At 34.8% G+C, this 13,316-nt stretch overlaps 1 protein-coding gene across 6 annotated transcripts in view; it reads left to right on the top strand.

Moving 5' to 3' along the window:
• The window catches only part of LOC144448923 (autism susceptibility gene 2 protein homolog), a 145,390-nt gene that overhangs the window by 34,768 nt on the left and 97,306 nt on the right, over positions 1-13,316 (top strand). For 4 of the 6 annotated variants that reach the window (XM_078139293.1, XM_078139296.1, XM_078139294.1 and 1 more), the window contains exon 2: positions 12,691-12,798. In XM_078139293.1, coding sequence (XP_077995419.1) covers positions 12,691-12,798 — 108 coding nt within the window. Of the gene's footprint in view, positions 1-12,690; positions 12,799-13,150; positions 13,154-13,316 lie in introns of all 6 variants that reach the window. The other 2 variants (XM_078139295.1, XM_078139292.1) reach the window with 2 other exon arrangements.

Here is a 13,316-nt window from a genome sequence, read left to right as displayed (position 1 = left end):
AAAAAAATTACCCCCCCCAAAAAAACAACAACAACAAAAAAAACAACCCAACAACAACAACAACAACAACAACAACAACAACAACAACAAAAAACAAAACAAAACAAAAACAACAACAACAAACAAAAGAAACAAAACAAAACAAAAAACCAACAACAACAAAAAACAAACAAACAAAAAAACCCACAGCCTCTGCGTCATAATCTGTTAAAATGTGAAAACAAATCTAAATGATAGTCCGAATTAAAAAGAATATAAAAAGCAAAGAGAGTAGTAATCAATACTTCGAAAAGGAAGGTTTTGAAGTGAAACTTGTTTGAAATTGATGAGCTCTGAGCTTATATCGTTATACACGTATGGCAGCAATGTGTTGTAACTACATTTAATATTGTCTTTTAGTACATGGCATATTTCCGTGCCATAAAACTCCATATTGAATGTGTACTTTTGCTTTCACTACATTATACGGATGATCTCTTTCACAAATGTAGAAAGTGCTTGTTTTCCAGTAATCTTTTTGAGGACAGGATATTATACACGTGTTTCATCATTAATGCAATATGGTACAAATCAAGTGACTATATTTGTAATTTTAGTACATGTATGATGATGGTATCACACTGTAGCCAATGAAAGAACTTGCAGTAAAAACTGAAACTCATAAAAATTAGAACACATATTGCACTTGGTATGGGTGATAAGTAGGTAAGTGCCCCAAGTCATTGTACCTGAGTGTGTTTCTCACACAAATTTTGGTATGTTATGTATCAAAACCTACCAAAATGGTTAGCGAAATATGAGGAGTATTAACATATTTTCGCCAGCAATACACAGTTCTTGACATTAGATCTTGAGTTGAATAACCTACCTGTAGACACGTAGGACTAACTCTACAACACTATTTCTGCTGTCTTAACTGACATTTTCATTTTTTTGAATTTTCATGGTAGACTTGTTGGACGGGGTGAAAATTCAAAAACCAAAATGTCAGTTAGGATAGCAGAAATATAGTCTTGTAGTATTAGTTGTACATGTCTACAGGTAGGCTATGAGTTACGAGTATTACAGCAAAGTGCAGAAGTTAAATCACAACAATATGCAAATTTTAAAGTGATGTCATAGACTTAGATCCATTATTGTCTGATCACAAGACTGCGTGTCAGTATTTTTATGTGTATCATTTTGCTCATGCAGCAGCCTTCTTGAAAAGTGAGCCCACCTTTGCCTTTTTTGCCAGACCTGCCAATCTGAATGCTCAAGTCCATAAAATATGGTGGGGCATGCTGTCCTACATGTATCAGCTAGCACTCAGATGAACAAACCGATAAGGGTGGAATAATATGAGATGTGGTAGTCTGCCCTGTGTCAATATAATTCCAAAAGGGTTCCAATAACAATACAACGTATGATATGATGTCGATGCATGCCTTTGTGTTGGTGTGTCAGTAAAGTGTAGTTGTTAGCCTGTGTCTATAAACCTGATTCCAAAAGGTTTCCAACAACAGTGTAAATCTGAAGTGTAGATCATGAAAAATATGTGATCATGGTTGTTGGTATTTGTGTATATACATTGTACAACTGGCGAAAAAATACCGGTGCATTTGCTTGAATGAAGTGAGCTATTAAAGAAAAGGCTTCATGCAAAGACAAATTAGGTAAAGACAACAAGATAACTGATACAAAAAACAACAGCAGGTGCTTCTCATGTAGGTTGATGCAATGTTTTTATCTGTTTGTTTATATTTGGTCATGTAACTTGTAAAATAAAAAATTCAGTTAATAAACTTTATAGTGACCATCACATTTGATTGTTATAGCATGTAGCATTCTAATAAATGAATAGTGTTCTGGGATCCAAGATCCTGTGGTGTTAAAACTTTCAAGTTACGAACACTAATTACACTGTATGTCTATGCATGAATTCTTGTCTCCATTCCTGATTGCAAGGGGGCAGGCAAACACACCGGTGTTATTTCAAGGGTTGTATGCACTCTTCCAACAAGGATATGAAAAATCATTAAGAAGTATTTTGTCTAGCAAATGATGGAATTTCTATTTAGAGCGACTGTTCAATCCTACTTGTATGTAAATTGTAATTCAGAGGCTGCTATGGATTGAGTGTATGCTGCTCATGACATAAAAAAAGTATGTTGTGCTGTTATATGTCCGTACCAGCAATAGTAATTGAAGTGTACCGTGAGCACTGTGTAGTAAAATACTGACAAAAATGCTTGAACAAATAATAATCATCGTATGACATGTTAAGTCGATAGAAGCAATGTCTTTGTCTATGACCAAGCAGACGCTGGAAAGATGTGTTACGATTGGATATATACTGTTCTGATCAGAAGCTGGGTCAGTGGAGTGGGAATAAGACTACACCTCTGTCTTGCATAACTAATAACATTTCTTTGTTAAATAGATCAGTTATCTCCTCTACTGGGGGAATGGGTTAAAAGCAGTGAGGTGTGTATAAGTTTGTGTTGATAACATCACTTACATCCCATAATATCTAATTTTAGTGAATAGATAATCACCAGTGGAACTATCATACTCAGAGCTGTCATAAAAACAGATATGTTTTATTGTCACAATCATAAATCAATAATACATTTTATGCATAATGCTAAAATCTAATGGACAAAAAAAGTATGTATTTGTCCCAGTTTGATAGTGTGCATCTCCAGTGTATATTTTCAGTAAATTGATCTGTCCCCAGAGTACGTGTAGTAAATTTTGTGTATGCTGGAATGTATAGAAAGAAGTGCCAAGAGTATGACTTACATGTAATGTTATTCCTCAAGGGTAAATAGGAGAATTTTATGTTTTAACCTTTCTACTATTCATAGCAGTAGTTAGTTCTACAGTTAGCTGACATCCAAAACTGTATGGAATTCTCATGGTAGATATAGAATGGAGAGTGATAGGAAAAGAATTAGAATCAATGCCTGAATAAATAATGTCTTCTTTATAAAAGAAAGCCTATTTCTATCATAATTCTACTCCTCATCGCCGTCGTCGTCGTCGCCGTCGCCGTCGTCGTCGTCGTCGTCGTCGTCGTCGTCATCGTCATCGTCATCGTCATCGTCATCGTCATCATCATCATCATCATATCATTCTCCCCTCCTGTTCCTGCACCACCACCAACACCACCTCCTCCTTTTCACCACCATCACCAACACCACCACCTCTTCTTCCCCCTCACCACTATCACCTCCACCACCACCACCACCACCACCTCCTCCTCCTCCTCCCCCACCCACCACCACTGTTGCCACCATGTTGTGTATGATGATTAAACAGCTAATGTTTTATCATATATTCATTTTATGATAGATAGATAGAATATAGGTAATCCTCTGTTTGTCTAGTTGTAGTTTTTGATAGTGCACAGAATAACTTAACTTTCCTATCACAGTCAAATGATAAATTGTATGTCAGGGACCTGATACAAACAAGTACAAACTTCATCTAGTCCTTATACACATCATGCTACCATCATCTCCACTTACTGTATAGTCAAATGGCTTTCTTTAGCGCTGCTTTCTGTTCTTACCACCAAAAGTGTTAGTTTATGCTATTGGAGCTTTGATATAAACCTGATGACGTTCTCACGTCACTTGACTGGAGGTTGAGTTTATAGTAAACCATGAATAAACTGAGCAAAGTAACCAATTACAACTGCCTGTCAGTGTGTGATGGGTTACTATTGACATTCATGGTTCACTACTTCCCCAGCAGGAGATTTAGCAAGATTTTTGATAGAATTTGTCCATTTGACTAAATGGAGAGGGGAGAGCAATTGTAGAAAATGAAAACAGCTACACCTAAGAACTAGATTAGTGCAAGCTAGGAATGAAAGACATCTACCCTTCAGCCAAATTAATCATGCTCTTTTGAAGTCCTTACTGTATAATAGAATTTTGGTCAAAGTGGTTTAATGCAATAAGGATTAATTGGGCTTGATGTTTTCATTGATTTGATATTCACAAAATATTCAGCAAATTTAATAAGTTTTCAAGTTATTCATTGACGACTTTGATTGCATCAATCAAATAAGAACTATTGAATTTCCATATTTTTAACCTAAAGTGTGTTTTGAATTTTATTTATGAAATTAAATTATTACATAAAAACCAATTATTACTTCATTGATAATGATTATTATTCTATAATGTAGTAGATTATGACGAAACACTTGTTTCATTATTCAATTAATAGCTATTTATCTATCAACAGCTGTTATAGCAGTTGGCACCACATGTACATGTATATACATACATAGATACATAGATACATACATACATACATACATACATACATACATACACACACATACATACATACATACATACATACATACATACATACATACATACATACATACATGTACATACATACATACATACATACATACATACATACATACATACATACATACATACATACAAACACACACATACATACATACATACATACATACACACATACATTACATACACGCAGGTGCATTTACTATGAGCAAACAGTAAAATTTTATTATAAAAAAATAGTCCCATTCTGTTATATTCAATAGTCTGTATAAATGATCTTTTAGAAAAGAGACTATTTGATACAACTTTAATATCAAAATAACTTATTAAAATCCAGATTTCTGTGTATAATGATTGTTTATTCAGTCAAAAAGGAAGCAAATATTTCATCTTATCTCACAATATCAGAACCATTTTGAGGAAAAATTCCAAAATTACCTTGTTGGACTACTTTAATTAATACACGCAGCATATATGATGGTATGTAGGTATTTTGAGAGGACAACTCATTATAATAGGTACTATGTTATTTTGTTGAAATGGTGGCTGTATACTTAACATGTATGTTGAGGTTGTCCAGTGGTTTTACCACAAATGCATGGCTTCACACTCAACCACAGAAAGGCATGCATGAACAAGCTGCTGTGCTTCCCAGAATTTGAATTTTAACAGTGATCGAACTGATAAAGTGGAGTCCTAATGTCTGTACATGTAAAGCCGAGATTTTTCTGACTTAAAGACAGATGTGGTGGGTGTTTGAAACTTTTTTTGTCAAGTGTTTGCAAGTACTAAGTCTTGTATAAAAAAAGTTGTAGATTTATTAAATAGGACAGCATTTTTGTTAAAAAATGTTTCACCGTTTGGGAACCTTTAACATAGCGGGGGCATGAAATCTTTTGTAAAATTTGCAGACATTTCCATATCCATAATTTTGATGGGAAACTACAGAAATATGGCAGGGAATTTTAGGTATGTTCCTTGTTACTTAACGAAAGACACTGCAAGAGAATAATTTTATCTGCTGTACAACTTTTGCATTTTAAAGCAAATCACTTCCTTCTCGTGTAAAAATATCATGTTATGTATGATCTATATGAATTTGTAAGTGGACTTTAGCGTGATTGTTGATTTGATGTATGAGGGCCTCAATGGAAAGAAGCCGATCCTACAATGCTCTGCTTTGTTTGTAACGCTTATTGAGTTTTACCCTGAATAAAGATATTTTTTTGATAATAATAATAATAATGATAATAATAATAAGTTATTATGTTCCCAACTGGTCATGGAGAAAATGAGAAAACTAATAGGTGCATAATACTATCATAATATGAGGTATATATAAAGATCTATAAATATATAGAATTATTTTGATATTTATCTAGTGACTGACCTGTCCTACATTCAGGCATACCAGTATATACCTTAAAACACACATGCAAACACACATACACACACACACACACACACACACACACACACACACACACACACACACACACACACACACACACAAACACACACAAACACACACACACACAAACACACACACACACACACACAAACACACACACACACACACAAACACACACACACACATACACAAACACACACACACGCACATACACACATACACATGAATGTACACAGGGATGTACACACCCATGTACACATACTTACTGCATCTTCATACACAAACGTTGTGGACATGTGTTCACATGCGCACAAACTTGCAACACACACATTGTCCGTCAAATGCTCTCCTCGATCCCCCCCTGCATGTCCGCATATCCCCACCCCACCCCCTCCTGCATATCTACCTATCCCTTCTTCTCCCTTCCTATACACATATATTGTACCAACCAACAGTAGGTACTATTTTGATATAGCTAACCCAACATTCTAAAGTTTTTGAATTTTTTTTGACAGTTTAAGGCATTTGATTGCAATATAACAAAATATTGATATAACTATAGGTGACAAACCAGTGTCAGTCATCTGTCAAATTAATATATATATATACAAATCGCTGCTACATGGTATTCATTTTTCAAATGGGTTGTAAACAACTGGAGATCTGAAAGTGTGACGTGCTAAAATCAGTCCATCATTCAGTCTGAACTCTACTTGGATTTGATGGGTTCAGGGATGTCAACTTTGATACATGTGTAGTGAAGAACAAGATTCTCAAGTCTGTGCACATGCATAGATGACAATTGATGAAATTTATGCCATAACTATGCACCAGAGAAACCAGAAATTATGCAGGAATGAATTTCATATTTATAAAGTGGAATTCCAGGTTGAGCAGTCTGTACTGTAATTCCAATTAGCAGCATACCAGAGGGATTATGATACATAACAATGTAGAAGACACCAGAGACAGACGACAGACATACACAATTACAGCCCTCTCACCTTACCAGTTTACTCAGTACATGTAACACTTTCCTGTGCAACCCGCAGGAGACATGCCCAAACATAAATTCATCCCAAATTTCCAATTTGATTAGTGAAATGAGAATGATTGGTCAGCTGTGGTAATTTCGACTTGACACAGTGTCATTTAGTGTATAAGCTACATGAAGAATAGTGTCAACTGTTTGAGTTTGCCCACCTCACAGCTTCATGCCACCAGGATCTAATTTCAGACCTATGTTATATGGGTTGATTTCAGTATGCATTTGCCAAGGACGGTGATTTGTCTATGTCGTCTTGATGTAGTGGATTTGCAATGATGAAATGTGTCTTAGACGTACATGGGGAATTTATCTCATAAAGTAGCATAATCTTTAAGGATATTATTACATCGTCCTCTTACAAACCCTTTATAGCGTAATTGATACGACAAGTTAATATATATGTTCTGTTGATATTGTTAATATACATTGATTAGAGGTGTTTGCATTGCTACACAGTCCCAGTTGTAAATCATTCTACAAAGAATTTCATCTACTCGGAGAAATAAAGGCGATGTAGGCATTATTCGATTAGATGTGCTGTGCTGTGGAATTCAGTTTTCTATTCCTGCAATTGAAATCCGTGAAATGATGAAAATCGTGAATAATACAGAGTTGACATGAGCATAAAAAATGTTGTAAACAGACATCTGATTAGGAAGTGTTGAATAGCAACATATGTTGGGATTAGTAAGGAACTTGTGTTATAGCACAGCCAAAGGTAGTAACCTCGATGGCCCATTCTGTACGCCTCCCAAGAGAACATCCATTTGAATTGCATAGATTAATGATGTATAAAAATAAGTATAATAACCATGGAGCCATGGATCTCCCTAGTGATGTCCCACAATCTCATCACTTTCCATTCCAAAGAGACGTAGCTGATAAAACTAAGACAGGTGAGCAACAGTTCATTGGTTTGATATTAGGTGACGTGAAGTGTACAGGCTTGGTGATTATATTCCAATCTCAGTCAGATTGTAAGGGTGGATAGGGTCAAAATCTATACCAAAAAAAACATTTGTGGGTTTGATTGACTTCTTGAGATGCTGTACTAGATATCAGCATAGTATAGTAGAGGGGATGTACGTTTTGTATTTAAAGTTAATGCCACAAGTGAGTTGTGAATTGTATTCTGTTGGAGAGGAATTACTTGTAGGCAGGGTAGAGACAAGGGCCACATGAACATGACAAATGTCTTTTGTTGTCTAGTTGTCTTTATTGGGTTGCAGTTGATATCAGTATGTTAGAGTGTATGTTACAGAGGAACTCCAATTTGGGTTGGTTTGAGGTTGGATCAAAAGTGCAGAACAAATAAACATCTTAAGGAATTTTGATCACTGTATTGAATAGATCTCGGCATACTGAAGGGGCTGACTTACAAAGCTGATGTCATGAGGGAGTCATAGTTTCATGGGGATAATCTAGGTGAGATGTAAGTTAGGGTCAAAATTACAAAGATATTGTGACATGGATTGTAGTAAGGGGGAACAACTAATCAGGGTGGAAGTTGGAGGTCAAAATTAGAAAGCAAATTTGGTCCCCTTATGGAATACACTAGATCTCAGCATAGTGGAGGATCAAAATGTCTTGAGTAAGTTTATTGTCATGGGGACTGGGTGAAGCTTAGGGTCATTGCAAAGCCATTGTGAGTTGAATGGTAAGGGGGATGGGAAAGAATTGGTTCATGTAAGATAATTAAAAAAAATAAGAATATCAGAATAGAGGAATAGTGTAGTGATAGTTATTTTTAAGTCTACAGGTAGGCTAGATAGGGTCAAAAGTACAGATCTTGTGCAAGTTGCATCGTCATATGGAAGGAATCTAGGGATAGACGGTAAGAAGAACAAAACTCTGTCTTCCGTGTATTGTAGATTCATGGGGTTGAATCTAAGCAGGCAGGAGGTTTGGGTCAAAATTTTAAATATTGACTTTAGTGAGTTGTACAGGAGAGAAGTAACATGTAGATCTGGGTGGCAATGCATTGGGATCAAAACAAACTTTATGAATGAAGGAGATCATCTATGAACTCCTGCAAACCATATAGGGTGTACACATTATTATGTGTGTACTGTATTGATTGATGTTACAATTAGAACTGGTATTTTCACTGTTGATAATGCAATTAGATAAATTGAGATAAAATAGTTCCTAAGGCAAAAACTTATCTTCATGAAAATATATGAATAAATATTTTTTTAAGCACACATGCTTCTTTCAGTTGTTAAAACATTTCTTGAACAGATTTGTGTCAGTTTAGATGGTATTTCACTATTGAAGTATCAAATAATTACAAATTAGTCACTTACTTACATATTCCCACTAGTGATGTGGTGTACTCTATAGCTGTATAAGTGTATTTTCAAGAGCGATAGCAAGCAAAAATATAGCAAAATACACTGCATTGAGGGCAAAAATAACCTTCCGTATGTCCTACCATCCATTATGAGGCCATAGGGTCCTGTTATAGTATTGAATATGTGTATACTGCATACTATATAGACAGTTGACTGAATATATATACATTAGCATTCAACTGACTAGCAAAGCCGACTACACCACACCTCATTATCTCCAAGGAAAGCCTTCTGTGTAAAGACTGAAATGTCGAATCAAGTATTTTATATTCACCACAAGGAGCCGAGTGACTTGTCTTTTACCAAACCATTCATCTAACTTCAAACCCTTGATCAACCAACAAAAACAAAGTGTAATTTATCTTACTGTAGTTGGACTGATCAAATACCCAGCTACAAACTTGTATACAGTGTTCAAGCTTTATAGGAAATTTGCATATAACAATGATATTGTTATGCTAATTATTATGTTAATAGTTTTCTTCTGTTCTCAAGAACTCAGTGTGGAGTGTGCAACCCCAGTATTCTATAAAGGCCTAGGGAGAACCCTGTCATAGATTTCATACAGGTCATTTCATCAATCTTTTCAATAAAATTAATAGCATTACTGAATGTAGATGACACAAGATGACTGAAAATAATCCAATATGATTCTCTTGATTAAGAATAATTAGACGTTCTTCCCCAGTATATTTCTTCCTTCAGCCAAAGAAAATATAGACGAGTAGTGGACAACCCTAGGGTCACTAGTATTTTCCAGCTGAATGAAGAAAAATATTGGTGAATAACATAATTATACCAGCGCCAGTAATATCATAGAAAAATTGGGCAAAGCAATGGCAATTTTGAATGTTTTGACTCATATTTCGAACATAGCAGAACAAGTGACATAGACGTGCATTTTTCTGATGTAGAATGACCAGAATATATATTCCATATTTTTTGTTCATTTTGGATCATGCATGGTATAATGTAAATTAGTACCGGTATACTGTAAACATATATATTTTCACTACAAATTTTGCAATTGTACAGTATTCAGCTAGTTCTCGAAGACTAATTTTTACTAATTACCAGACTAGTACATTGTGTTCCTGTACAAGAAAGCATTTTTGTCACTACATGTTTTTGATGTCCAGCGAAATATGTGAAATAAGTCTTTAGTGACAATTTCCAGGTGTGTAATTATCCAATAATATCCTGTCACCTGAAATGAATTCAACATGCACATAATCTGTCCATTGCAAATATCCTGCATTGCCAATATATCTGTCATTAATGTTACAGTTCAGATACAGGATACATGTAATACCATATATCAAATTGATGCTGTCAAAAAGTATTATGAATTGATTAATATTTGCTGGTTTTGAATTTCATTATTTTCTTGTTCTGTCATACTCACTTATTTTTGATGTCATCATTTAAGATTACATGTAGGAAACCATAGAGCATATGTAGTGTATGATGTATGGACTATAATCTGGAATTTATCCATATTGGCCTAATCATATGACGATATATGAAAACAGGGATTAGTGTCTGATGTGAATAACATAAAATGGAATTGTTTGTCAACAATATATGGAATTATTTCTGAAGGCAAGGAAGTAACATAATGAATGTATATACAGAATTTATTAATATAAGGCTATGTTTTAGGCCCAAGTCGTAGCAATAAGGATTTGAGATCACTCATTTGTTGTAGACCAACTTTTTCTGTAGCTCTGCGAACAGCTGGTTTTTAAACCTAAATTTTAATCCTGAGCCAAAGTAGGCCTTTAATTGTATGGCATATAGCCAGGGTATTTATCCATGCTGGCCAAATCAGATAGTAAGATGGAAAAAACCATGGATTTTGCTTACAGGTTGATGTGAATAATGTCATGGAATCATCAATACATATGATATTTAAAGTGAAGGTTAGGAAGTCATAGAGTATATGTTCATGCTGAGTTCTATGTATGTAATATTGTTCCAGAATTTAGCTGTACATTTGTAATCATAAATCAAGATGAAAAAGTTGTGGAGTACAGATTGATGCAAATAATGTAATGGCAGTATTTATCAAAAAAATGAAATGAAATTATTATAATTGTATGTAAATAAGTTATAATCTTGTATTATGTAGTGACAATGACATGTAATGAATTGATACGACCAAAGATATTTTTATGCAAACTGAAATGTATGAATTTTATTGGTTAGTTTACACATCTCAGTGTTCTCCCCTGGATTGAAGCCAAGCATGATGGATAATTTGCATATCAATTTGCATATCATTAGCATAATAATGTTTGAGTAGCAAATGGTACTGCCATGCTTTCTTTATGCTCGGGAGAACACTGCATCTCATTTGTGATGATATAAAGCCACTCTTGATTTAGTGGATAAAATGGCTATCTTTCCTGATACTATTTCTTTGCCAAAGGAACATACTTTTACTGGTTTCTGTAGACTTTCGAAATGACACGTATGCCCTGTAGTACATCACGATATAATAGGGCTAGATTTCCCCAATGTCGTCATTACTTTGTTACTCAGCTACTGTTGTGATGTTACAATGTTACACCTACGCAACAACTGCCTGAGGAGTACTATCATGTATGCTGGACTTGTAGATAATCCCTAGCTTCAAGAAAAAAGTCTTGATGTTGTCCCCTGTGTTCAACCTTGGATCTCTGTAGGATAATTGTTGTAAAGAACGTTTCAGATAAAACTCATTCAGAGGATTTTTGTTCTTCACTTTTTTGACACAACCTGTTACAATTTTTATTCTGTGAAGGAGTTGTTGTATCAGTGGAATTGAAATTGAAATGGGCAATGGACACCTGCTATTGGCTTAGACCATGGTCACATGATCAATAATTTGAATATGCATATGAGTCTTGCCAGGGATAAGGGAAGATGTCTTCATCTTGTGATTCTGTGATACTATTACTAGTATATGACTATAACTTAAATACATTTACAGGGTTATATACATGTTAGTCTCTGGCTATTGTTCTGTCTGACTGACAGTGTTCCTGTCCCATTTCATCATATCAACCAGTTTTTGCAGTATTTCTGACCAATTGTTAATGTTTAATCATTTGCAAATGTATTTCAAGGATAGATCTCAAAAGTGCAGGTCTAGCATTTGCTACTCAAAGTTAGATGTGATATTAGCCTAACTTCACAATCCAGTGTACCTTCCTAATCTTACTTGTCAGTAGATATGGGTGACTTACACGTACTGAGGTGACGTCACTCTAAAGTTGAAACCATAATGGCATTATTATATTAGCCTAATTGTTAAGTTTTGTTTTTCTTTTAATTAGCTCTGCAGTAGATTTGATATTCTTTTCCTGCCAAGTATATTTTATGTTTTCATGATGTTATAACTTAATTTATGTGCAATGTATTTCTTGTAAATTTGAGTGCAGTCATACTGCCCCAACAATAAAGTCAATATTACTTGTTATAGATCAAGTGTTTATATTTGAAAACAATTGTGAAATCAACAAATTAAATTATATTTCAATGTGTATTTGACATCAACCATTGTTTTTTGTTTCTTCACAGCAGGATGGTATTAGAAAGATGTCTAATCGTAATTGGGACAAGTATACCGGAAGAGGTCTGGAGAATGGAACAGAGCCGAAATTCCACAAACCTAGACAAGGAAGAAAGGTAAGACAAGTTATCAGATTGTATATTGGCCAGCATGTCAAATTTAAATACCAGCTAGATTCAATATGGACAATGGTATGGTTACACCCCTTGCGAAGAGTGCCCCCACATGATTAACACTGTAAAGGAAAAATTGTTACAGCCTTCTTGAACAGCGCCCCCACATGAGGAAACATTGTAACAAAGAATAGCGATAATTTGGTTCTCATTCATCAACAGCTATTGATAGATGTCATTTTTCCATACAGTAATATTTCCTCTTCATATCTAGTTTCTGCTGTAGTGTATGACATTTTTTTCTCTTGTTCAATCTACTGGATATTTTTGTATATCCGTCCATTTTAAGAAGAAGAAAGTTGCTACTTTTGAAGAAGATATTTTGGTCAGTAATATCCTACATTATATCTTCTGATACTAGAAGTGGCGTGATTGAAATCATTCTGTAGCCTAGGGAGTGCTTTAAAATCATTCTGTAGCCTAGGGAGTAATTGAAATCATTCTGTAGCCTAGGGAGTGAT

This window comes from Glandiceps talaboti, chromosome 18 (genome assembly GCF_964340395.1).
Source record: "Glandiceps talaboti chromosome 18, keGlaTala1.1, whole genome shotgun sequence".
Lineage (NCBI taxonomy): Eukaryota > Metazoa > Hemichordata > Enteropneusta > Spengelidae > Glandiceps > Glandiceps talaboti.
The sequence above is the reverse complement of the archived record's forward strand: the minus strand, read 5'-3'. Positions and strand labels throughout refer to the sequence as shown.